We start from the raw sequence: 27,978 nt of genomic DNA on the forward strand, positions 1-27,978 counted from the left end.
CACAGCAACTGGCTTCAACCATATTCTGATAAATTCTTGTATCAAGTGGATACRCTATGGTACTTCTGTAACATTTAAATCTATGACCTTGATGGCACAGACTTAAGTTCTGCCAACATGCACACACATGAACTTTTTTTTGGTTTTTAGTGGGTTGTTTTTAAGTATAAGCCCTTCAGTGTAATCATCRTTTGGGTTGTTCCTTTCTTTTTTTCAAATGCACATAAATGCACAGTGCTCATGGAACTGAGACTATGTGTGCTGAATAGCTTCCTCTTACTGAGGAAAGAAGAAAATACTGTGACAGTTCCCAGTGAGTTCAATAAAACTACAGTAGCTCACACCACAAGGAAAGCAGTTTATGATCCAGCCCAGCAACCAGACTGGGCATTTAAAACAGTGGGGTTTTGACTTTAGCACATATGTTTATTGCAAGTGACTCAAGTGCTGACCAAATTGAGAGATGCTTTTAAAAGCGACTGTTTATTAGTAATCTTCACTTKCTTATAATTTGAGCATAGAAGTTATAACTATATGATGAATCAGAGCATGAATTAAGAATCTATTTATGGATCATGAATTTAACAGGAGCACAGGGAACAATTTTAAAGGAATACAGATAAAAATAATGCTATTAACATCAGTTTTAAATTAATGAGCCAAGTTTAGTTGGCAATCATTCCTCAGGCTTAAAGATATCTGAATGTGAATCACAAGAAATTTAAAATATATCTGGGTTATCCATTGGGAATTCAAACATTTTTTTTTTCCATCAGAAGCAATAAATACAATGTAAATAAAGGAACAAGGCAAATAAATCAGTTTTAAATTCTCTKTACTGTTTCAAAAGCTTAAACTGCAGCACCCTGTATAGTATGAAGTATAAGCAATGTATAAGACACACCAATGGAAATGAAATTTTTCTCACAATGTCACCTGCAGAACCAAATTAAGCATGATATCTAATGCAAAAACCCCACTGGATGTTAAAACAGCTACAGAGTAGGTAGAAGATGTCATGTTAACACAGAACCTGAGTGTGTGCAATTAGGCGTTTCATTTATTCTATTACAAATAAACCTCTACCTGCTCACAGTGTSGAAGGGGCAGCATCAATTCCACAAMCAACAGCAGTTAAWCACCKATTTCWTTCTTCAATAGTAAAATATTAAATAAAACCAAATGTGCCCAAAGGGAGGGTGATTTTAATTCTCAGTGACAACAAACAGTTATGTTTCTAGTCTGCAAACAAGCTGCCTTAGTGTGTATGAGGCTATGTAGATATTCATTAAAGAAATATGGCTTCCATGGTATGCTGCATGATATGGTTCAGGTTAGAACAAATGCAACAGCCATGAGGAAACAGCAAAGCACAAGGACAAGCAGAACGCAATTCTGACAGCCTTGTGCACTGACTAGGGGAGGTAACCTGTGCAAATAACACCATACAGCTTGTCCTGAAGATTCATTCATGATGTCCAAGGCTCTTTTTGTGAGTAAGTGTTCATCAGCGAGACTTAAAGATCACGACCTGAGGCATTAATATTGAAAAGTACTAATCTTTAAATAACTAACCCAGTCCCCATGACCAAGCATCCCTTTCACTGCCTTCAACAAGCATGGTTTGTTATCTCCTGGCCTTAAAACATMAAGCTCTGCCTCCTCCAACCAAATTTGCCTGATCGCTGACTTCTTTCACCTTTCTAACTTTTGCCTCATGTTCCTGTGAACACACCTTTCCTAGTCCAAATAGCTAATTTGAACTAAAGGGTATACAGGGAATTACTGCATTCTGTAAAGAATCCAGGTGGAAACCCATGAATAGGGGAGAGAAAATCTGGGCTTCAGCCTAGAGCAAATCATCTAGCCACGGGTGTGCACACACACAACACAAACACCAAAGACCTGACATTAAGSAATGAGAGAGCTTGGCAGTGAAGGGAGGAATCAGGAGAAATAGAATTGTCTCATTGCATCCTAACTCCTATCATCAGGTTAAAGTCAGTAATTTTACTTGCTCTTCATGGGCCATAGTCATAATATGTAGTTTGTGAAGATGGGAAATCTCAGTAGTGCAATAGGAATGCTTTGTTTTTTTCCAAACAGTTCCAGACAGCYCAGAATGACTGAAAAGGGGCCAGTGCAGCACACAAAGTAGCAGTAAGCAGAAATAGAGTAGGCTGCTAAAACTCTGAAACCCCCAAAGGGAAATTTAAATGATAAATGAGAAGCAGCAAGCCCATCTCATAATATATTGATATAAATACTGTAAATATTAAGAACAGCTTCCATTTGTTTCCTTTTTTTTTGTACATCTACAGATGACTGCTGCCCCAAAGTGACACATCTATCATCATTTTTTCAGTTTCTTCTTTGATTTAGACTTTTTACAGAGCTACAGTCTTGGGGTTTTTTTCTGATTAATAAAAACTCCTTCAAGGATATTCAGATAGCTTCACCAGCTGCTACACCACTGTAATTTGCATGCCCCTCTATGTGAGGTTTCACTGCAGATGTGGAGCTTTTTAAGACCCAATCGAGTTTATGGACRTCTTCCATACAAATTACCCACACCTGTCCTTAAATTATTACTGAATTAGGAAAAACTCTTAAGATGTTACAGAGTAAGGGAAGACAGGAATTTTGGAATCAAAGCTGCCAACATTTTTACCAGTTTACCAGTGCTACCCTTTTAGCAGTCCATAGTGAAGACATCTCTGAATGTCTCTTCACCTCAGATGTAAGAAAAGCCTATAAAATATTTGATCTCCATTTGTCYAATTTGGACTTACAAAAGCAAAAGTGTTAAAACTGTGTTCTTATAACAGTGTTTGTATATGTTAAACTGTGCATCAAAACAATTAYAAAGATTTCTGTGAGGCTATTAGGAAAAAGAGTGAGTTGCAAGTCCCTGAAATGTACAAGGGAAAAAACACTTTATAACACCACAGTCRGGAGTTCAAAGATAAATTGACAGACCAAATCAGGCAGAAACTACATTTTTGTGATCAAGGTCTGTAAAGAAACCCTTAGACTGTGAAGAATACGTTACAGGAAACTTCTGCCCCCACAGCTGTACCTCATTTTATCTCATCTTTTCAAGACTGGCAGAAACTGCCTTTCTGACAAGCATCTTGCAAACAACTTTCCAGTTGTATCAGAGAATCTCCAAACAAACCTGGCAGTTACAGACAAGTACAGCTCTGCCTATTCAACWCACCACACTCCATTTACAGATTTTTGCAAACCTGCTAACAAGGGTATGGGATTCCTGATGAGCTCCTCTGAATGTTTAGGTTTTAGYTTGGATTTGGCAGGTGGCTTTCATCTGAGCAAGGGTTCCCCAGGAATTTTGCCATTGGGAATGACTGAAGAGACAYATCCCTTCTGCTCACACCCCTTTTCCTGCCAGGAGATGCACATTATGGGACTCTGTGAGTTCATGCTGATTCTTCAGCAACAGGAGTCAGTTTGCAGGCACCATGGCCTGAAARAGCTGTATCCCATGACACTTTCAGCTCCTCAGCATCAATGAAGTAGTTTGCAGGAAAAGGCCCAGCTGATTAATGGAATAAAARTCAGTTCCTCCTAAATTAYCCACCMTGCTTTATACAGAAAGCTTCAAACYGYRGCAGTCTACTTTAGCTTTTGATCTTCTTTAAACTGCTAGCAAGTACCAAAAACTTAGATGACAAAAATTGGTATGTTAAAGTTCAAAATGTGCTAAATGAACAGAATTTCTGTTCAAAGTCCTTTTCATTAACAGTTATTGCATACTTCACTGCAGGRRAAAAAAAAAAAGCTAGTCCTTATGAAAGCTGAATGCTAATTTTAAAGCAATCAAAAATGCATAGATGTTTTAAATTACAAGAAATGGCTCTAACATCTTGACTATTTCAACAGAAGCAGATGGTTTATATAGCTTTACTGCTTAATTAAACATTTTATACATTCTATAAAATGGTATTTGATGGCATCCTTTCCATTGGCTTTCTAAATTTCAACTACAAAGTATTTTATGTAKGCACCATATATACCAGATAATTAATTAAAATATTCATAACTTATACCAACTTACCAACCTGGCTTCTAGCTCCTATTTTCTAATACATGTAAAAAATCTAATTATCCACTTCTTTCCTATGTCTTCTTGATGATAGTAATAACTTTTTTCATAATTCTACTGGGTTCCTTTATTTTAAATAATCCTAATTTAAAAGCCAACATTTTAGATTTTCCCTTTTTATCCCCTTTACAAAAAAAGGAAAAATAAAATGAAAATATTTTATGAAATAAAATATTAAAACCAATGCCAAACAAGATACGGGTATGGATGGTGCTGTAAAAGCTAGACATGACTATGGATGTGTGTGAGAGGTTTGAGATAATAATGAAGAAGGTTTCATGAAATCACTTAGAAAGCATTGCATAAAAACTGAACAGGTATGCTGTCCCCAAATTTCCCAGGGGAAAATCAAATCAAGTTATACAGTTCCACAAAGTCACAATCAGACAGCTGGAAGACAAAAGATGGGATAAAAAGAAAAAACTGAGCATAGCGGGGAAAGTTCTCAAAATCTTGATCAAGTACAAATTTGATGTTGCAATTCCAGCAAGAGGAAGTTTCACTATTATTACATAAAGCTCCTAGCATGGCTTTCAAAAGCTTATTCAAAACTAACAGTAGAAGGCAGAAATAGACAAAACAACAATATAATCACTACGCCAGGGGTTTATTTTTTCCCAAAAATATCTCACAATGGAAATAGTCAGGTAGCTGACAAAAGAAGCAAGAACAAAAAGAATTCCTTTTCAACAATTAATGTTAGATACTTCTGTGTCATTTTGATATCATCAGAAACACGGAGTCAGAACCCATGATCAGTGCCATTTACATGAATGAGAAGAAGAGAGAACTCAAAGACTTTTKGACATAATTTCAAACTAAGCATACAGAGGGGCAAACTGCAAGAAATTCTGGATTATAGGCATTGCAATATAGTCCAGAATTATCTTTGAAACAGAAAAACCTTGCAGAGTTCTTGCTATGTATATGTTTAGGTATTGACAACCTGCTTTCCGGACCCTGCTCATAAAACAACGTTATGTTTTGTCTCCACAATCAGYAACAACTGGTTATTAAGAGCTTAATAGTTCTCAACCCTATGTGATCTTTTAAAAGAAGTCCTCTGCAACCCATTGAACACCCGTATCACCGCCCAGTCCGCTCAGAACCCTCGTTTGGGCTGGGCTGCCAGGCTGACCGCAGGGAGCACCCAGTGCCCCGAAGGATGATTTATTTGCGTGTCCTTGGCTCTGCCGCCCGTGCCCGGCGGGGAGCGCCAGGAAGCCTCTGGCGGTGCTTTGGGCCTGTGTGTTTGCGGACATTTCACCAGGGAAGGAAAAGGTCCACTTGCAGGGACACCTGAACCTCATCCCCTCCGCACTGCTGGCCCCGCCGCGGCCAGAACTGCGGGGCAAAGCCCTGGGGAAATGGCTTCAAAACCTTCGGGACTCCTGCGGCTCCGGGCGGGGTATGGGCTCCGAGCATGGACTGCACGAGAGGCTATGGCAAGCTCTCCTCCTTCTCCTGCTGAACCCCGTCGCTGGCACCTCCCCATTCCTAACCCCTCGACCTGCCGGGACTCCCCGGGGMCGCGGTGCCGGCAGCTGGAGGCGGCGGTCGGGGGCGGGCCCGGCTATGGAGCGGGGGGGCGGGCCCGGGGTGCCCCGGCTGGGAGCGGCCAGGAGGAGCCGTGCCCCAGCCCGAGGCGGGCGCGGCGGCCACGTCAGCCCCGGAGCCGCCCCGCCCGCCTCCGGCCCAGAGCCGGATCCCGGATCCCGCCGCCCTTCCGCCGGCGGTGAGGGAAGGCGCTGCCGTCCCATCCTGCTCCGCGCCCGGCCCGCTCGCTCCGCCGGCTCCCGCAGCCCTGAGCCCCACTGCCCGGGGCCGGCCCCGCTCCGCTCCGCTCCGCGGGGAGGGCTAAGCCGCGGCCGCCCCGCCCCGGTGCCTTCGGACAGCCCTCCCGCCGCAGCCCGCTCTCACCAGGCTCCTACCTGCGGCAGCGGGTCCCGGCGCGGCTGCTTCTCTGCCGGCTTTGTCTGCGACGGACGTTCGCCGCCTCCTTGGTGGGCAGCCCCCGCCCCGGGGCGGCGGCCGCCTCAGAGCCACCCGGCCCTCGGAGAGGAATGACCCCCGGCGCTGCTGAAGGTAAGTGAGTAGAAGGAGCCCTCCTTAACCGGCCCCAAATTTGTAATGCGATGCAGGTGTGTGGCATTTGGTGTCATTCAGTGAAGCTGTGCATGATTAGCTCCGTTRTAATTAAGAGATGATCTGGCGCTTGTGTGGCCTTCAGAAAGAAGGTAATTAGCTATSCAGAAACTTCAGTGTTCACGTGCAGTCCGCACAGGTTGGCCGTGGGATAGCATTTAATTGTTTTTCCTCAGTCAGTAGCATTTAATGTTTTTTTTCCGCTGTCATCTTTCAGGTTGTCTCTTTAGCAAGACTGGTGCCATGAAATAGAACAACAAGCATTTTAAAGATCTCTGCCAAAAACACAGCTGTGTATCTGAATGTTCGTACATTTACTGGMGTCTTTTCCCGAAGTCTGTCTGAATCAGATCCTGTGAAATTTCCCAAAGCTTCATAATGGAGTTTTTAGCAGCCAAAGGAGATTATATTAGATACTTCAAAAGCCATTTATTGCTAGTTTTAGTATGTATAATAGCTCTTGTGTGCACTGATCAGGATTACTATAGTTTACTTGGAGTATCCAAAGAAGCAAGYAGTAGAGAAATACGACAAGCATTCAAAAAGCTGGCATTAAAGTTGCACCCTGATAAAAATCAGGTAAGTTACCTCTTGAACAAGTCAAAGTTGTTGACTCAATGGATCTTAATGTTTAARCAAAAAGCAGTTTTAATTTGTCAAGGATGTTTCTTTGTTATTATGAAGTCATGTAACTGCCTGATAACATAGTTCACCTCAGATTTTCTGCAGAGAAAATTTRTAAAAATTGATAGAGTTATACCAGTTGTGTTGAATTTGGGCACCATTAAATTGGTGTAGCAAACAGAGTCGAGATTCTTCAATTCTCAATTATATTTTTGTAACCAGAGGAAATCTCTGGTTTTATGGTGTGTACCATATTACCTTGTTGGTAAACAGATGAGTTTCTCTCTTTCCATTTAACTTAGAGGGACTTGGTGTTTTCCTTCCCATGAAGTCTCATATTAACATCAAATAAGAGCAGCCTGATCTGAGATATCAGTCTCCAGTTATCAAATGGGACAAAAAACAGATAATTTGGAATTGCCAGGGCCTAATGGTGGAGGTTATAAAGAGCTCTGGACTAATCAGAGAGAGAAGATTGGGAATGGCTCATTCTGTGCTACCATATTTCTGAAATACAAAGGAATAATCTTTAAACTTAGACATCAGTTTTGCCATGAAATAGCTTGAAAGAAACAGACATACCCAGGAAATAAAAGGGTTTAGATTCTTTGTACGTACAACTGCGTGGGGCCCCAAAAAGCAGCAGTATTTCATATGAGTTTAGGGCCTGCCTTCACTGACTACACTGGAGCCTCTGACAGAGCTCAGAGAGAAAGCCAAATGTCAAAGGTAGGAATGCAAAGTTGTGGAAGTATTGTTTTCCTTACACTGATACTCTCAAAATAATGTCATTTTGGGACGGATTCTGTAGTTTCTAAGCACGCAGATACTGCTAAAGATTTTTCAACAGGTAACTTTCAGCCTCAAAGAYGGTATGTAGAAAATGAGCCCATTAGACAAATTCCATAATGGTAATTAATTTCCTCTAGGTGCATCTAGGTAAAAGAAAATCAAGAATCTTTAAGAAAAAGTGCCTTTTGAATGAAACGTGTAAGCAGGAGTTAAAAGAGCAGGGGAGTGTGATACATTTTACACACCACTGTTACACTGCACCTGTGCAGAACTCAAACTGGGCTTCAAAATAGGTCTGCAGGTTTTTCACCATTCTAATTCCCAGGCTRCCTAGAACAAGAATGCTTTTTAAATAAAAGAAGGATGCATCTTCTGTCTACACTGTAAGACCAGAATGGATTAATCCGTCTTGATAACAGATATTTTGAACTGGTCGGGTAGGGATTCTAAGGGAGTTGTACAGGAAATGGTACGTCTTAGTTCTTGAGAGTTTTTCTTAATTCCACTGGAAGGAGTAAGTTGGAAGAAGAGGGATCACTATATAATGTTACAGCCTCCTATCAGTTCTCTTTGTTTTTCAGTTAGCACCTTAGTGAGGATGAAGAAATWAGAGAACATACCTGGCTTCAGGAAAGGCAGACTTTATTGTAGTAGTTTTGAGATCAGAGTGCAATGTCAGCTTCCACTGACATCCTTAGTAGGGATATAATAATATTTCCAAAGATAATTTTTTCAGCACTATATGCAAATATGTTTAGTTAATTAATTACTAATTACAGTTTTCCTTACCTAGAATGATCCAAATGCACATGACAATTTTTTGAAAATAAATAGAGCATATGAAGTACTKAAAGATGAAGATTTACGGAAGAAGTATGATAAATATGGAGAGAAGGGTCTCGAAGATCAGCAGCAAGGAGGTCGTTAYGAAAGCTGGCACTTCTATCGCTATGATTTTGGTAAGTTATGATGTATGTTTGTGATTTGCTTAAAACAGTCACAAGGAAATGCAATATTCAGATCTATATCAGAGCTTTTTACACGCTTCTGATGTATCCTCTCCAGATTTCTGTCTGCTCTGTAGCTGTCACTTTCTTCTGCTGACCCAGTATTTTATTTACCCTGTTATGGCCACCCAAAAATGCAATCTGTTTACCTGGCCTTTTGTTCCTGCTGCTTGCTTTTTAATAGGTCATCCAACTTGTTTATTTTTTTTTAAGTGCAAAGCTTATTTTTTCCCTTAAATATCAGTTTTAGTATTTCATCAGAATTATTTTTAAGTCTTAATGCAGGAAGACATTTTTTATTTAGCATACTTCCAAGGGCATTTTGAGAAGAGATCTTTGTACTGTCAAACCTATTTGATCCGCAATTATGCAATTAGAGACCAGTAAAGACATAGTAGAAAATTAAAAAATAACAGAGTCATACCTAAAAAGATCTTGAGACAAGTTATTTAATGTTTGTCTGTCCTCAAAACTGAGACATTGTCTCAACAAATTTTAGGTAGTTATAGGGAATGGCTGCAGTAAGTGGTTCTCAGAGCTACTCTAACAGGAATAAACTAAAATAGGGAACTGAGGAATATGGATTGATTGAGGTGATGGAATGAGCTGAAAGGAACCTCCACCTTGGCAACAWTTYTTTTCTGGTGTTTTTTGRTTTAATATTTGGTTTAATATGTCCCARTCTTTAAGAAATTATTGTCTATGCAAATTGAAATTGAATAAACCAGTGCTGCAASTATTACAGGAAAATACAGAAGCTTTCTTGAAACTTTCTCAGATAAACAGATTTAAGACTTTTTTTCTGCCTTAAGTTTCACTGCTTGATTAGAAAYAATATCCTTAAATGTCTGTTAACTAGTCATTTGGAGAGTATCTATTTTTATACTTGGTGTGTGTATATAAAAATACAGATTTATATATATTTATATGTACGGGTAAGTGTGTAGTAATAAGTGGATAGTAATATAAAAAGTACCTTGTAGAAATTAATTTCTCTCATTATTTATTTGCATTTAATCCTTGAATACTTCAGGTGAAATGACATCTCACCGTGTTAGGTACTGTAAAAGATTTGCAACCATAGTAGCATAACATRATGCTGTCTAATAGTATTTTTTATTTTGGGTAACTCTGCACTGCCTTTCTTGTGTAGTTGCAGTAGTAGAGTGTTTTGTAGTGATGCCCTGGGTAGGACTGATTAGCTTTGTCTTCCTTACCTCTGTTCACRCATTCTGATAGTGGAAAAGCTTGTGGCTTGAAACACCTTTGTGATCTAAATGTGTAGAGAACCAGAGGCTGARAGAAAGTGTGGAAGCTTCTGGACATTTCATAAAGCTCTCCCTGAGAGCTGAAGCTTCTTGAATTTTAATCTGACAACTGGATGATATTATTTCTAATGCTCTTGCCATAACAGCAGTAGTTCTAATTCTCTGCTTGCTCAGTGGTTGGTTACTAAATTATGGAAAGAACTGTTCTGATAGCTGCTTTTGTAGCATGAGAGTAAGTGAGCTAGCAAGAGGTTAAATTCAGGTCCCAAATCACTAAACAAGGATAGCATTTTTGTACCTCTTGTCAGCTTAGAATTTCAACTTAAATCTGCTGTCTTTCCTTGTGCATAAGGTGGGTGATAGTTTCTTTCTTTGTTTTAAAGATGGAAAAATAAAATACAACTGTTGGGTTTTTTTTCATAGGTATTTATGACGATGATCCTGAAATTATAACATTGGATAGAGGAGAATTTGGTAAGTTTTTAAAATAAATGGCTGTTTGACAACATGGCAACCCAGAGTAAAAATTTTTGTTTGATGAGCTGTATTTTAAAAGACTTTTCCTATCTTTACAAACGTGTTGGAAAATCATTCTCACATGAGAAAACAAAAAAATAAAAGTACCCCTTAATGCTTCCTGTTAAACACTAGTTAGCAAATAGATCAGTATCAATAAACAGTTTACTTTCAGTTTGGAAGATATTTTGTGAGATCTGTAAAAAGGAAACTCTTTGAGTTAAAATTTTGTTTCTCCTAATTTATCATTGCTGTTTCTCTTGTATAAAAATGCACTTGATAGAACTTTCCTAATATATTTTTTTTCTGTGAAATCCATTCAATTGGATATGGTTCAAAACCAGAAGGTGATGCCAGATACTAAAACCACAGTTAAGTGGAAWAAGGTGTGAAAAGAACAACTTCAATGAGAATATCACCCAAGTCTTTTTCTTTTAAAATTACACCTAAGTTGTTTGGAACTRAGAGAGACTAGGGGGAAAAACTACTGGATCTGCTGTGATTTTTCATCTGCAGTTTGAGTACAATTTCCTGTGTGCAAGACTGGACCTACATGCCGAATTAGTTTTGTACTGTTCTRACAGCAGCCCCTCATGATACTCTGTGTGAGAATGCAGTCTGGTTTTGGTTAATCTATTTGCAGGGTCYGCACGTTCCTTAGTTGTCTTTTTTTGTGCAGAAATTTTAATGCATGCAAATATAAGTTACAAAGTCCACTATAAGAGTTATGTCCAAAATTGGACTGACTAAAAGCCACATAATTCAARCTGATAATTGTTCTTTGTGTATGTTTTGTGGTTGTTGTTTTCTTTCATAAGCAAGATTATTAATTTATGTTCCCTTGACTTTTCTAGTCATTATATTAATTTGGATTTTAAAATTGCATTAATCATGAATTTTTCATAAAAAGATTGCCAGGTGGAGCCCATTAAATACATTAAGTAATATAAGGAAACGGAAAATTCTAGTGGATAGCAATCTTTTAAAACTTGTATTTTGTAGCCACACATACTATTACACATTTCAGCTAGAATAATCTGCAGACAGTACTGTTTTTCTTAATTAATAGAATAGATCCTGAAAGGCAGGGTGCTGATAGCTTCTGAAATAGGACTTTTATGCCCCTGCCTACAACAGTGAGTATCTGCAAGTGAAATAGGATCTTCATATCTGAGTTACTGTTACTGTGCCTGATGTTAAATACTTATTACAGCTTTTGGGGAATACAGTATAGCAAAAATGTACATTCTAGATATAACTACATTTTAGATGTGCATTACTTAAAATTTTCTTCTCTCCTAGATGCTGCTGTTAACTCAGGAGAACTGTGGTTTGTGAATTTTTATTCTCCTCGGTGCTCCCACTGCCATGATTTAGCACCTACGGTATGTACAAGTATATTAACTSTGAAAATTCGTTGGTTTTAATAGCATAAAACGTAATGAAGTGGACTTTTACACTGAAACTGAAAGCGAAGACAACAATTCAAAATGCCAGAAATAAAATGTGCTCATTTTTCATTGTATCTGTATAGGAAAATAGCCTTTTATTTGACTTTTTTTAGTGGAGAGAATTTGCTAAGGAGATGGATGGARTCATACGCATTGGAGCTGTGAACTGTGGAGATAACAGAATGCTTTGTCGAATTAAAGGGATTAACAGTTACCCCAGTCTGTATGTTTTCAAAACTGGCATGGTGAGTGATAAGACTTCAAGCATTTTTTTGAATGAAATCTAGAGACGTATTTCTTTATTATTTGTTCAGTCATAGAGATTTATGTGAAGAGCTTCCTTTTTAGTATGTTACTTCTTTACTAAATTTAATTTTTTCTTTACCTTGGTTAAATTCATTTACAAATTTAACTTCCAAAATATAAATTTATTAATATATATATATATATATATATATATATATATATAATTCGAAATAAGTTGTCATATATTTTTACAGTGGTCTTTCTGAATAATTTTTCTGTGCAACATATCACTTCTGATTCAGGAATTACTGTCAGCAGAGGTCAAAGCAGCAAGTCTCCTTGAACAGTTTCTCTTATATTGTTGTAATGGACTTTTCAAATACAAAACATAGTCTGTGTGTTTGAGTCTAAGGAATATGACCATATGCCTAAAGAAACTTGGAAATTTCTTCAACAAGATTTGCTCCATGCTACCTGCATGATTTACCTCACTATAGCTGCTCATTAAGTCGTGGTGCTGGGGTGGTGTACAAAGTGCACTTGAATAGAAGGGTACGTTTTGACAATGATGAGTTTTGAGAGATTGAATGCTAAATGGATCGATGCAAGCAATTTTCATTTAAATAGAAATAAAATCATTGGGAGTTGGTGTTTCTAAGACCAAATTATACTTGTGTTACAGTATTTGGAAAGAAATCACATTGCAAAGTTTAATACAGGTTAAATTTCAAGCATTCTGATCCGGGAGGGAGAGAAAGAGAACAGTTAGGGTGGTAGTGGGAGTTGGTTCTGCAGCTGCATAAGTACTGGTAGAAGAACACAGTGGGCTTTGAGATGGGAGTTTTTGCCCTTTTTTTCCTTAATTTTGTAAATTTCACTCTTTGTTTTCTATAGCAACCACAGAAATATTATGGAGACAGGTCGAAAGAGAGTTTAAAGAACTTTGCCATGCAGTATGTTACAAGCACAGTCACTGAGCTATGGGCAGGTAATGTTCACGTTTTACTTGGAGGGCTGTTGTTGAAATTTTTTTTACCATATAAAATATGGCAGGAACTGTGCATATTGCTGAATCTGTCAAATGTTGCTAAGTCTTCTTTTTTGAGATTAAAATTAGTTCATGTAATTTGCTAATACAAATATAAAACCTTGTTTCATGGTCATGTTTAACTACCCACAAACTGATGCAAATTGTTTTACTCTTAGGAAATTTTGTAAATGCTATTGAAACTTCATTTGCTTCTGGTGTCGGTTGGCTGATCACCTTCTGTGCTGAACGTGGGGGTAGGTATATTGAATACTTTTCAAATAAGGTGACAAAAATGACTTTTGTTGAAAGTGGCACAATCCCTTTTGCTTCTAAAAGAATGGTAGAACATCTTAGGGTGACCACAATATTTGACCTATGGGTCATTTAAGCTCTGTTTTAGAGGCAATTTGACAAAAAGGACTTTAATGGAAAAATTATGTCATTGTGCTTCTGTAATGTCCTGTGAGTCAGTAAAGCAGCACTCGAGTGTAACCCATCTGGAAGGGAAGTGGCAGAAAAGGCTTCTGCCTTCAGTGTCCAGCTCAGGTGACAGATACTGCTTAAGCTGAGTAGAAGAAAGGCTGTATCTCCCCCTTAAACCACCAGTATTAAAATTTAGCTGAATAATTTCTCCTAGGCTTGGACAAAGTTATTGTCTCTTACCACTGGTTKCAGGTCAGAGTATTTTTTTATAGCTGTTTGTCACTGGCTTTCTTGGGATCAGTACTGGATACAGCATATGAGAAAGTTACCTTGGTTGGCTGGTAGAGCTAAGTAAATGCACTACACCTTTGACAAATAAAGATTTCTCAGCCTTATGAAAAGACCTTTGTTCTGTGAACGGAATAACCAGAGCTGCAGTCTTGGATTTATGTTTGTAAATAGCTTGATTTCAAGTTGCATCTCTTTTGTTGTTAAGTTTTCAACTTTTTTTCAGTTAAGGAGAGATTGATGCATTTTATTTTTTTTTTTAAAAAAAAGGTAAAGGATCCAAAGGTAACTAATCAAAGTCTGGATGGATAATTAAAGCCTATGATGGATATATTGTAATGAGTTACTATTTCTGTCACAGAAAATTGGCATTTCCATTGAAACATCATTCCAAGACTGTATGGAGAAACTTGAATTCATTTTTTTAAACAATGATTAATAGTTTTAAAGGTCAGTCTTAATATGGTAAATAAAATAGTAAAATTTATAAAAAGAGAATTCTGTGTTGATGAAGCAAGAGAACGTTATTTGTGGGGGTTTTTAACTTAGAGCAGATGTTCATTAAGTGCTGATTACTAGATGTGACAAATCCAAGTCACTGGAATACTGGATGAACAGCTAGGAAGCATGCCATTAGAAATGGTCACATTTATTGGGAGGAAAGGGGCAATTTTAAGCAAGAGTAGGTTTAATGTATTAATAAGGTGAAGTTTTATGTTTCTAAATAAATAATCTTTGTTTTGCAGATTGCCTGAGTTACCAAACACGCCTTAAGCTAGCTGGCATGTTGGTAAGCAGTGTTTCACTTTGAAAGCATTACCTGTTATATTTAAAACCAAATAACGGAAGCAAAAGCATCAAATTGCAACTAAAACTCTCTTGGAGTTTAGTAGAATTAAGATTTCACCCATTAACTTCTAGAAGAATTAACTGTTTTGACTGAGTAGTTTTTGAAAAAAGATTAATTTTCTAAAGAACTTCATAAAACAAGAACAAATTTTAAATAATAAATTGCAGTGTTGTTTCCATTCATTTTCTAAATGTTATATATAATTGCCTGTGTTGGGATTGTGAAAAGCATTTCTGAATCTGAAATTAAAAAATACTTTTCTTTGGTTTTTTTTGTGTTGTTTTTTTCCTAATTACAGGAAGGTCTTGTAAATGTAGGCTGGATGGACTGTGGCACCCAGGGTGAGCTTTGTGATAATTTAGATGTCTCATCTAGTACTACTGCCTACTTTCCACCTGGAGCCACCATAAATAACAAAGAGAAAGGAGGTGTTTTGGTATGACTCRTTTTTCATTATCTACTTAGAGAAAACAAACTGATAACCACGCTAAAGGAATGTATAAATCATTTCCAGACTGATGATACACAACTGAAAAGATGTTTTTTTTTCTTCTAAGCTTTTATGCTTTGCTGTGAGTCTCCYCAGGCAGAGGTCTTGGGGGTGGTTCTTGCTTGGCAGAGTGAACAGGAGCAGCCTGTAACTGCCTGGCACCTCCTTGGGAACCTCCCTAAGCAGCTCTGCGAGTCCTGGGGAGGAATTGCACTGTGCCTGGCCCAGGAGCTGCTTCTGAAGCTGCTACCCAGCTATCCTGGGCAAGCCTGGGTTCTCTTCTCCCAGGTAGAAACTGATAGGACAATAGGAAATTATCTCAAGCAGGGGAGGTTTAGATTGAATATTAATGAAACTTTCCTCAGCAAAAGAGTTGTCAAGCATTGGAGCATGCTGCCCAGGGAGGAGCTTGAGTCAGTGTCCCTTGAGGTATTTAAAAGACTGTGTAGGCCTTGTACTTGGGGATGTGCTTTAGAGTAGTGAACTTTGCAGCTGGGTTAAGGCTTAGACTCAATGATCTTAAAGGTATTTTCCAACCTAAGTGATTCTGTGTGCTTTGATGTGCCCCTAATTTTTTATTCCAGAAAGAACATGCCCCAGGTATCACAATTTTGAGAAATGCTATTCTGGCATGTGTGATAAAAGTACTCTACAGTGTCTGTCAGTACAAATTTTACTGTTCAGTTCTATTCTAATATTACAACCTACATTTGTATGGTAGTTTAAACTTSCCTAATTGATGGGAAGCATTTCTGTTTGAAGCACGACTTGTTCCTTTATTGTCACTACTGTTACCTATATTTTTAAAAGGAGGAAATTAAATTGCAACCAACCTACTTTGAACCTTTTACTTTACCAACTCAGTTAMTGATTCATATTAGTTCCAAAATTTTGCGAGTTAGAGAAACCTAAATATCTTTACAGTGCAGTTAAGGAAAAGCTGTAAAAATAGATTGWAGATCTTGTAAACTTGACTGTTTKCTTTGGCRTGAAATTTGAATTTCARTTTTTAATCCCTGRCTTAACAAAATATGATTCCTTGAGTGTAATATTTTAGGCAAGTAAGCTAAAAAGCAGTATTCTAAGAGTGATGTTTGTGAAATTACATGTATGAAAAAGAAGTTGATCCATTAAAATATCATTAACTGCATCCTCCAGTTGACTGAAAAGAACAAATCAGAATAATTTCCCTGACACTTKGAGTACTAATCAGGTTGATGTTTGTAATTATTTGTAATAAAGACAGTTAAYTTTTCATCCTAGTTTCTTAACTCCTTGGATGCCAGAGAAATATATCAGGAAGTAATGCAGCATCTACCAGACTTTGAAATTGTCTCTGCAGCATCAYTAGAGGTAATTTTTAAAAATATGTTTTCTTCTAATAATATATTTTTGTATTTTTATTGTTATTTTTTACATTTTTCAAGTCCTGTTGACACAACAGCCTAGTATTTAACTGAGTATGWCTTCTGTACCCAAAATTATTTAATATTGTTTGTCTACGTTTACTTCTGCTGTTTAGCAAAATAACAGATGTATGGGAGGGAAATTTCTTAGGAATATAGAAAATGACAGAAATTGCCATTTCAACTCATCCTGCAACTGTAGCTTTCTAGGTTTTTTTAATCAACTACACTGTAGAAAATTTTGGTTTAAATGTATTTTGTTCAGTAATGTAAGAAAGAAAAAAAGACTTGTTTATCCATGATAAATTGGGTGTGAACTGAAATTAAGGGTCTTAAAAGGTACTCGTGTCTTGAAGGAAAAAAAAGGAAACCTCTTTCCATGCTTGTAGTTGCACATAGCAGCCTAATTTACAACAGGAAATGCACATAGAAACAATAAATATTAGAGTACATCTTGTAGGCAGCTTGCATTCAGATTTTTTCCACTTCCTGGATTATGAYGCAATAAAAGGAAGTTTAGTAGAAGGACTACATGAAAGAGTTTGCTGTGGGGAGGGCTCTTGGAAATGAATAACTGGATRTTTGCCTTTAGAAAACACAGAAGAATTTTACATGTTGGCATAGCTGGGATTAATTTTCTGTGGGTTTATTGTGTTTTGTTGGGGTTTTTTTTTGGGTTGCAGGACCGTCTGGCTCACCACCGGTGGCTGCTTTTCTTCCAGTTTGGGGAGGGTAAAAAATCAGATGTGCAGGAATTTAAGAAACTTAAATTTTTACTTAAAGATGAGCATATTCAGGTAAGAGTGCTGACTCATCTAGTACTAAGTGGCATTCACATTCCAAGAACAAGTCATGGTTTTCATTGTTATTGACTGTTACTACCACATGCCATCTCTGGTACTGAAAGAGATATATTRTCATATGGTACATCTGTAGTAAGTTTTTTATTCAAGTCAATCACTTAAATTTCCTGTATATTTTGAATAATTTCAAAGTAGAGATTYTAAAATCTGCTCTCTYGTTGGAAATGTTGCTGCAAATCCCATTGAGTTAACTATTACAAGGTAACATTCCATCCTATTTATGTAGGTGGAGCTGTATTTTAATCATTCAGAAAACCCTGTGATCATGTCAAATATTTTCTTAATAAAAAAATTCAAGTTCAAACTTATAAAGACCTATTATATTATTCTGTAAAGAATGTATTTTTAAAAAATCGTTGCTTTGACTAGAAGAATTTTAATGTCACATTTATTTTAGGTGTCTTCTTGYTTCTTTGCTGTATATTTGGAGGGGRAAAAAAGAGAATTCTTTTAAGTTTTTATTCTGCATTTTGGCCTTTAAATTAAAAATCAGCAAACAACCTAATATCGCTGTGCTAGTACTTTTCTTTGAACAAAAATTTGTCTTAAGATCTCTATTGTTTATAAAATAGTCTATTAGTTTTCCATATTTTTACCTTTTTTCTAACTCTTACTGCCTTTCAGAAGATGCTAATTGATATAAATTAGACTGCTTTGATTAAAATGGCACTGTCTGTTAAATAGGTTGGCAAGTTTGACTGTCTTTCCTCACCAACCATCTGCAACAAACTGTATGTTTATCAGCCTTGTTTAGCAGTCTTCAAAGGAAAAGGAACTGGAGATTATGAAATTCATCATGGTAAGGGAAACTTTGGCAAGTTTAAATCATTACCTAATGATTTGATACCACTTTGAGATGACAATRTCTTTGGCAAACAGCATTTGTTTTCCCAAAGAACAGTTTTATAGCTTTAATATTTGTTGTCTTTTCTCTGATCGTAATGTAGCCTTGCATGAACTATTTRTAATTTCCTTTCGTTTTCTTTTTTCTGTTTTTCCTGGGTAGGCAGCCATCAGATGCTGAGGGATGTATTTTGTCTTTTGTTTGCTCTCTGTTTCAACATCATTTACATAATTACAAATAAAATCTCTGAAGCTGRTCAGGACAGCTTCTGCTTTGGGTAGGATAACCAAGGAATGCTGTAAGACACACCCTTCAGGGAGGCTGAACATGCTGGTTACACAGTGCAGCCAGTCTGCCAGAGTTGGGTTTCATGCATCACTGCACTAAAACCTAATTCCATATTTTGTTAACTTCTGTCCAAGAAAAAATTATGTTGAGACCTTTAGCATTTATTTTCACTTCCCACATCACAGTTTCATTTCAGGAAAGGCTGGAAGTAAGTTACTATTTACTGCTGAAAGGATTAAAAAAGGCTGGTTGAAGAAGAAGGGAGCCTGAAGTCCAGCTGTAACTTGCAGCAACARGTGTAGCTTCATCCAGAATATGGCACAAGGCAGTTATGCAAGATGAAGTTCTCATTTTTCAGCCTCTGAGGTATTAGAARCAGCTTGCTAGGATTAAGTCAGAATCTCAATACTGTAATAAACAGGAAAAGAGAAGTTTTTCACTACTTAGAAAAGATGAGGCTTATCTAATGGGGTGAGATGATCCCATATATCTAATGGTTACTCTTAGAAAAAGCTTTATATGCTTTCTGCATTACACTCCTGTAGAGAAGGCAACAAAAGATCATATCTATACAGCATTTTTWTAATAGTATGGATTACAGTGTAAGAGAAGTACATTGGAATACAATGCATACAGGTTGGGTTTTTTTCCTGAATGTTTTGGTTTACTATTTAGAATATAGATGGCATGTAGAACATTGACCAATAGCTATCTCACTCATCTTTATGAAAAAATGATCCTCAAAAGAATTAGGCTTTTTTATATGCTATGTTGATGGGCTTCAACAGTTATCTAAGAACAGTAGTAAATCTTATTAAGTCATTGTGCAGTGACTTCAGATTTGATTAACCTGAAGTTCTTATTCTCAGACAGACTCATTTCTGCTGACAAATACMTATATATGAAGGGTATGAAGAGACTTGATCTTTGCCCATTGGAGCTGTGTGAGCAGAAATTTCAGTTACACCTAAATAGCTGTGATTTACCAATATAATTTTGCTTGAAGTTTTTTTATGGCAATCCCTTTGCCAAGTCAAGCATATCTAGAAGCATACTTTTTAATTCCAGTGCTAGTAAGATGGTAAAATGACCATCTTACCATAATAGTGTCGCAAAACAATTGGTCATTTTGTTTGACAAAAACAAAAAACCTTGCTTGGATAAAGCATTTATTTGGCTTATATTGGATRACTATCCAGTTTAATATTTAGCCACATATCAACTATCACCTACAGTATGTCTTGCCTGTGTAGGTTTGGACAGTTTCAYATTGTCCTTATGAGAAAAAGCAAGTTAGTCCCTGCCAAATTTATTTAAGCAGGCTGTGTTTAAAGATCAGACAAGGGATCTCAAAGACTCTGTTGCTTTCACAGGTTTTTTTAATGACACCTCTTATAGGTAAAAATAAAAATTTCCTTTTTTACATTGTTCTTTGAAGGGAAGAAGCTCTTATATGACATTGTTGCATTTGCCAAAGAAAGTGTGAACTCCCATGTCATCACACTGGGACCTCAGAATTTTCCTGACAAAGACAAGGAACCRTGGCTTGTGGATTTCTTTGCACCGGTAAATAGTAATATCTAATTTTCCTTCTTCTAAAATCTGCTCTGTACCTATGTACCATGGAACTAAGGAGTGTCTAGAAASTGCCCTTCATCATCATGAGAGGGGTGATCTAATTCCTCATTCCCTGGCAGCTCTAGTTCCTAGTGTGGGTTTTGTATTTAGTGGACTCGGTTGTCAAAGCAGCAGATTATTAATCCTGAACATTCTCCCAAGAGCTACYTGTGGGAACAGCAATGGCACTTACTTTCCTTTTGTTTTCTAGTGGTGTCCTCCTTGTCGAGCTTTGTTACCAGAGCTGAGAAAAGCATCAAAGCATCTTTAYGGTCAGCTTAAATTTGGAACACTAGACTGTACTGTCCATGAAGGCCTTTGCAACATGGTAAGCTGCAKGAACTAAAAATAAAGAAATACAGTCATTTCAAACAGTATTATTTTCCTTGAGTTGGGGGTAGGATGATATGAGCAGACAATGCTTGTCGTTTAATATTRCTTTCTTAAAGGGTAGTAAATTGAAGAGGGACTTGTATCATAATTTTTTCCAAGGAGAAAACTATGTACACACTACAGATAATACATTAATGCAAAATACAGGTCAGATTTTATTCTAATTTCATATTGTCACTGGAAGACTCTCCAACGAGAGAGCAGATTTTAAAATCTCTACTTTGAAATTATTCAAAATGTACAGGAAATTTAAGAAGTCTCAGAGTTCAGGGGGRTGGGTTGTTAATATCTGAAAACACATGGAAAATGAGTAAAAAAGGATAAGCTTTTTCAAGYATTATTTAGATGTGTTTACCCACTAAGGAATTCAAATGACGGAAACGGCCTGGGGTCAATGGTAACAATAGTTATTCATACAGTACTAACATTCCAGCTGAGGACTGGGAATAGTTTTAAAGTTAAGGCTTAGGAGGCCCATGGATTAATTCCTGTATTTGTGGAGCATGGCAAAAGAATTAGTGGCTGGTTTTTAAATTGAGAACAGACTGCACTGTCTCTGAATACARTTGGCATCTTCTCTGCAGTGATTTCTAATGGTGTCAGATTCYCACCTGCATGTGAGTCTGAGCATTTGTATTGTACAAGTGTACAAACTGAACAGATGAGCAGCTGTGAGCCACCAATACCAAGGAAAGTTAAAGGCAWCTCCAAGAACCTTAATAATTCCATGCAATTTGTTACTGTCTGTTTTGTCAGCATAACATTCGAGCTTACCCAACAACAGTTGTGTTCAATCAGTCTGATGTTCAYGAGTATGAAGGACATCACTCTGCTGAGCAGATCTTGGAGTTTATAGAGGTACGTAAATGATAATGTTTGTTCAGCCTTGTATGCAGCTTATATACAAATATGTTCTTTAATTGGAAGAGGTTTGGGTATTTTTTAATTAATGAGACAAGGAAAATAAAAGATGAAAAAATCTTAGGGAAGAAAACTGATCCAGCAACTGTCAGTCAGAGACATGACACGTAATGAATTAATTTCCCTATTCTATAAAGTAATTTCTTTCGAGATCATTAGGAAATAAAGATCACTTCCAATCTTCAAAGTAACAGTAATGATTTCTGTCTTATAAAGAAGGCAAAGGGATTAATATWACAGCATTTCATACTTTTCAGGTGAAAATGCCTCACATGCACTCCTTGATACAGGAGAGGCTGAACATTTTTGTCAATTCGATTGCTGCTCTTCACATTTCTCAAGCTGTCCTTGAACTTGTTAACTCACAGAACTGCAAATCACTGGTACTGGTCACTGTTGATGCTGGAGTTGTGGCACCCAAGGTGGCTCCAGMATCCAGGTTCACTACTCTATCCACAGGCTGTTTTTACTCTTTAAAGAGACTGTTCTCTCCAGGTAGCTCAGTAAAAGCAGCTTCAAGAGCACACGTACAGATTAGTCTTTCACTTGACATTCAGAGACCCACAGTACACTATGTTCTTCTGCATTCCAGCCTAAAAAGTATGGCTGAGTTTCAGTGCCTGTTCCTGCCTGTTRCCTCCTATTGAGAAAAGGCAGAAAACCTCCCTTTTGGAGCCTGGCTGCAATTTTTTWTTAGTTTTTCTCAACAAATTGGGCTGAAGGAATGTCTTTTGATGCTTCAGTGATGTGGAGTCTTCCTTCCCACATCAAGCAAGCAGATTTCACAGAACCTCCTCAGCATTTGGTGCAGTCTGTACATGATGGCCCTAGATAGGGTATACACTGTGCAACAATAAGTTATGTCTATAAGCTGTCTTTATTTAGGATCTTAGGAATCCATCGGTGGTCTCCCTGACACCAGAGACATTTGTTGAATTAGTTCAGAGAAGAAAACGAGAGGAAATATGGATGGTGGACTTCTATGCTCCATGGTGTGGACCTTGTCAGGCTTTGATGCCAGAATGGAAGAAAATGGCCAGGGTAAATGACATTCAAGTATTTTTCTGTTTTTGTTCCWCTTCTGTGAAATTGCTGAGATGGCACAACTGCTTTCTTAAGAGAATTGTCAGCTGAGAAAATCTAGAGACTAAGACCATGAACAAAACAGGCAATTAGTACTGACAGTTCATTATATTGTTTCAGATACAAAGTTTTTATTTGGCTTTCAAAAAGATTAAATCCATTGGCACTGGAGTCCAGGTTTTCCTCTTAGTTACAAATGTGTGAGGTCATTACAGTGTTCTCTCATTTGCAGAAGTAGTATTACTGTACTGACAACCATTACTGGAGGTGTTTCCAGGAATTTTAACTAGAAAATTTGGGGGTTTTTGGAAACAAGCCCCTGACTTKGAAACATTTAGAACTCAACTGGMCTAGGAGTTCTAGGATTTTATATTYTGTTGGAATGTCTGTGAAGTATTGGAATGCCTGTCCTACTCTGTAGGACATGTTTGGTAATCTTCAGCTTCCCTGCCCATGCCCGATAGTTTGGGCCTTTACAACGAATACAGTGTGTTCAGGACACAGGCCCACTGTGCAACTGTGCCAGGATTGGCATAATTACTGAGCCTGTGATGGGGAAYACAGTAACAGGGCACTCCTTATCCTAAATAATCCCATTCGTGGGTACCTTTGAGCTAAGGTAGGTGCCTTGTGAGCATACAGCTTACACAAAATATGTGCATGATGGGAATGCTCCTAGGTGGCTGGCTCTGATACCMGTGATCTATTTACAGAGAAGAGGAAAGCCTTGTGATAATCTTGGTCTAGTTTGTTGAGATTTTTTTTCCTCCAGTTAAGTTTATTAACACTTACATTCTGAAATATCACTGAAATCGTAATAGTATTGATTAACATATTTGATGGTAGATTTTCTTCTCTCTTTTTCAGATGCTAAATGGATTAATCAGYGTAGGCAGTGTGGATTGTCAAAAATATTATTCTTTCTGTCACCAAGAAAGTGTTCGGGGMTATCCTGAAATCAGACTCTTTCCTCAAAAATCAAACACGGCTCACCAATATTAGTAAGTACACTGCTTCAGTTTGAAACCCCCTTCAATTYAAAGTTTGGGAAACATTACATGATGTGAAACAAGAGAAATACACCTCTTCCATGGTGCCGAAAAGGTTCATCACAGCTACTAAAATAGGTTGTTAGGATATTACTGTACTGGATGCCATTAGCTTTGCTCCTTCAAACTAGGGGCTTTATTTTGCTATTTCATTTCAGTAATTTGAAATTACACAGGAATCTTAATTTCCATTTCTTCCCTTTCTTCTCTTGACCTASTAATCCTTAATTCTGTAGGTTTCAATTGTGTTTACAAGACTTGCACTTATACAAATTTGAAAGCAGAGTAGAAAAATATCCTAAAACATAAGCATTTACATTGTTTATTTGATTATCATCACCTTCAGAGTGGGTCGTTTGGGAGTTTTTTTCCAAAGTAATTCAAACTACTGTGCAAATGGCCTTTTGTTTTCTCTTTAATGTTTTTATAGTAGCTACAATGGATGGCACAGAGATGCCTATTCACTGAGAGGCTGGGCATTGGGGTAAGTTACTGCATTAAACTTTGTTCACAAGCTGCTTATGAAGTTGCTTGCTAGGATAAATATTGAAATGCTACGTAAATCAAGAATTAGAAACACTTGGGTGTATATATATTGCTTACTCTAAGATGTTAAAATTTCTACATCTTTTAATTTACCACTTTTAAAATTGGGAGAAACAGCATACTCCTTGCTGTCCCCCTGTCTTCTGAAAACCATATTATTTTGTTTACCACTTGTAAAATTATTTTCATGTAGKACAAAGTATGAAGTAGGGATTTCCAGACTAGTCATATTCTTAGTTTCAGAAATTTTTCTTACATGGAATTTGGATATTGTTTAAAGTTTTGAATGTATTATGACTATTGCTCTTCCTTTACACAGATACTTACCTCAGGTGTCTGTAGACCTCACCCCTCAAAGTTTCACAGAAAAAGTTCTGAATGGGAAAGATCATTGGGTCATTGATTTTTACGCTCCTTGGTGTGGACCTTGTCAAAATTTTGCTCCTGAGTTTGAGATGCTTGCAAGGGTACGTTTTTAAKTGTATTGGCAGCTTGTTACACTTGTAATGCTTAAAATGTTATTCATCAGCACTTYTATTTCTTAGCAGTCATCCAAAAATCCCAGTATTCCCATGGGCCTCTTACTCAGTAGAATGATGCACTCTTTTAGGTCCCACTTGACACTGGGTGTTGTCTCTTCCACAGACAGACACACAAACCCTCTTTTGAGACAGATTTTAGCTTTCAAYGGAGTGGTCTTTGGAGCTGTGGTGTGTTTTTGTGCTTTGCCCTGAATGCAAGCCCAAGTGCTCTCTGAACACATAGAGACACACCTGACAAAAGGCTGACAGTCTGGAAAGCGAGGAAGCAACTTCTATGAAATAKTTCAAAGATTAGAGCAAAATTTTAATGTTTATTTTTAGCTGCACTGCTGGCTTTTTCTGCTTACATGCTTATGCTCACCCGTGGAAACCTGAAGTTTGTTTCTAATAAACATTTCTTTTCAGGCCATTAAAGGAAAAGTAAAAGCTGGAAAAGTAGACTGTCAGGCATATGGTCACATCTGTCAGAMTGCTGATATCAGAGCCTATCCTACTGTAAAGTTTTACCCCTACCAAGGAACAAAGGTAAAGCATCACTTACTGTTAGTAAATGTATTTCATTTCACATTCAAACTAAATAGAATACTTCCCTAACATATTAAGGTGAATTAATTATATATTACTGCATCTCCAAAATAATCCATTTTAGTAATACTTAAAATAGTAGGACAGTGATACAATAATAATAAATTGCAAATTAATAGAACTAAATAGAATTCTGATAGTAAGTAAAATGTGATCTTAACCAGAACCAGGGTTTAATTTTGCCGGGTCTTAGGTGACAAAATGTTTTTCAACCTTTACCAGTTCCATCACCAGCTACCCAGAAGTAGACAGTCTCTTTCTAAATGAAATCTGGACGACTTCAGTTTGGCTAAGGAGAAATGTAATTAAATGTTCTTATACTGAAAGAGTAATTTTTACTTGTATATTTTAAGATAGATAATTAATAAAAAATATATAGTCGTGTTGTCTCACAAATAAGCCTTATCAAACTATTTTAATTATCAGTGAGACTCTTTAGATCAACATTTCCTACTAATGGAGTAATAGTATAAATTGAAAACACTAAGAGTATCCAGGTAATTTTAGGAAACTGCCCTTATTCTTTTAATACTGTTACATTCCAGAAATATTATAATCAACTTCTTTAATGTATTAATGCTGAAGAGAAAGTATTCAATGCTTTCTGATAGAGAATTGGCTTAATTTACTTTTTCTTAACTGAATTTTTAATGGGAAGTTCTAGAAATCTGTYCTCGCACAAATCTGTCCTCCACCAAATTCAATGAGATTTTCTGTGGTAAAGAGTAAAGGCTTTTTAGGTGTCTTAGAGCCGTGATCCCACTGACAGATTTCACAAATATAGATTACCAAGTGGTAGACTTTGTAATACCTGTCTGGCTTAAATACTTACCTCAATAAATGTGAGCAAATTTTAACTATTTCAGGTTTCTTTACGATCAGGATAAAATGACTGTAGTTCTAAAAACTAGCAGCTAAGTGGGTTCTTACTACAGTGAAATTTAGCATTGTTTAAACAGACAAAAATATATCCATGAATCAAGCTACCAGAGCCCTTGTATTCTGCACTGCATTCCTCTTGAATTTTGTCTGAAAACTGTGTAACATATTACCCACACTCTATGGTTTTTTTTTTAAGAAAAGTTTTCTTGGGGAATATATAGACAGCAGAGATGGAAAAGTTATTGCTGACCTTTTGAATGAAAAATTAGAAGCAATGGAAAACAAAGGAAGAAAAAAGAAATCTAGAAATAAGGTAAGAACACTTACTGTGGGGCCTTTTGCAAAAGACTTGCTGTAAAGAATAGCTGTTTAAAATTATGTTAGTATTTGTTCATTATCTGTAGCATTAAATGCAAATTACAGAGGCTCATCAGTGCMAGATTGGGTAAACTTAAGACAGGATTAATACAGCTACTAAATACCCTGAATTGTATTTAAGAAGCATTTGTCCAATTGAAAAATCAGTGGTACAGAAAGCTCTAAAATCACATKAAAATAATATTATTTATACTTTCATAGAAATTCCATTGTTTATTTTCTTGTCACTAGGATGAACTCTAACTGGTACTGAAGGTAGATATGATTCAAAATATTCTGAAGCTGTGAAGATAGAAGACACCGCAAGGAAAATATAAGGATAGTTACATTGATGACAAGACAAGATACATGAAAAATTTAAGTTCACAGGTGTGTATTGACTGTATGAGTTCTGTTAAACTGTGGGGAGATGAAAACATTTTGGTTTTGGTGGAGGCAGTTTCTGCATGTCCCTCRTCTGATATACCAGCTGCCCTCTTCCTGGCCAAACACTGGAGTTGACCAGAAATGTGGACTCTATCACTTTTGCCTACCCATTTACTAGTTCCTTATATTTTCTTCTGTCTCTTCTCAAATGCTTTTTGGATGTGGCACTCAGCCTGTGGCTGAATATGCACTCAAACCACTCTGCAATGCAGAACATAATGAGGGATTGTCTATTTCAAAGACAAACACATGGACCTGTGATTATTCTGCTTTGGGGTTGCATCATTGATTAGTCAATGGTTAAGAAATAAAATCAAGAACTGGTAGCAGGATATGTTTATTGAACTAAATTGCTCTTGCCCTTGAGTGGATTACTCTGTTGTGGCAGTGGTTGTGCGCCTTGGATGAACAGAACTTTGAAGAGTTTCTTTAGTTGCTTGGTTTGGTTTTGGGATTGTGTATTTTTTTTTAAGTAAGAAAAAAAATAAAGTACTTCAAACTTGGTGTTGACTTTCAAAGTTCAAATTATGCAATAGAAGTACCTGATTAAGTCATTCCGTCATCACTTTTATCATTGTCTTTTTAAATATGAATGTATTCTGTGTACATATTTAACCTCTTTTGACATTACCACTTTCCCTGCAGATGTATTTTTAGGGTTGTTTTTGGTTTTTACATAATCTTCAGGCAAGCAGAATAAGTGCCTTCTTTAATTTAATAATGAACACTGTACATTGCAATGTCTCTCATACTTCTTACTAGGATTCCTACCCTAAAGAGTAGTGTTTTTTAGAACTTCTCCATAGACAAGAAAAATTACAGAAGACAACACAATCTCTGCAAACGACTCTTTCATGATTTCAGTAAAATGCCGCTGAGAACTTGACAGATAGAATTTC

At 37.0% G+C, this 27,978-nt stretch overlaps 1 protein-coding gene across 2 annotated transcripts; it reads left to right on the forward strand.

Annotated features, from left to right (window-relative positions):
• The first annotated feature begins 5,958 nt into the window (after positions 1-5,958).
• On the forward strand, positions 5,959-27,583 carry DNAJC10 (DnaJ heat shock protein family (Hsp40) member C10). 2 transcript variants are annotated; one of them, XM_057363759.1, is made up of 23 exons: positions 5,959-6,211; positions 6,489-6,850; positions 8,481-8,646; positions 10,386-10,436; positions 11,781-11,863; positions 12,043-12,174; positions 13,070-13,163; positions 13,382-13,459; positions 14,663-14,706; positions 15,065-15,202; positions 16,520-16,609; positions 17,346-17,459; positions 18,210-18,324; positions 20,096-20,223; positions 20,486-20,602; positions 21,424-21,525; positions 22,474-22,629; positions 23,539-23,672; positions 24,151-24,204; positions 24,586-24,733; positions 25,214-25,333; positions 26,472-26,588; positions 26,885-27,583. In XM_057363759.1, exons 2-23 carry the CDS (start codon positions 6,650-6,652, stop codon positions 26,894-26,896), a joined length of 2,394 nt encoding a protein of 797 aa, XP_057219742.1. In that variant the 5' UTR covers positions 5,959-6,211; positions 6,489-6,649; the 3' UTR covers positions 26,897-27,583. The 2 variants fall into 2 exon arrangements, with proteins under 2 accessions (XP_057219742.1, XP_057219741.1); XM_057363758.1 differs by lacking the exon at positions 26,885-27,583 and having other exon boundaries at positions 26,472-26,648.
• The last annotated feature ends 395 nt before the right edge of the window (positions 27,584-27,978 follow it).

This window comes from Malurus melanocephalus, unplaced genomic scaffold (assembly GCF_030028575.1).
Source record: "Malurus melanocephalus ecotype Western Australia unplaced genomic scaffold, MMel_1.1 scaffold_30, whole genome shotgun sequence".
Classification (NCBI taxonomy): domain Eukaryota; kingdom Metazoa; phylum Chordata; class Aves; order Passeriformes; family Maluridae; genus Malurus; species Malurus melanocephalus.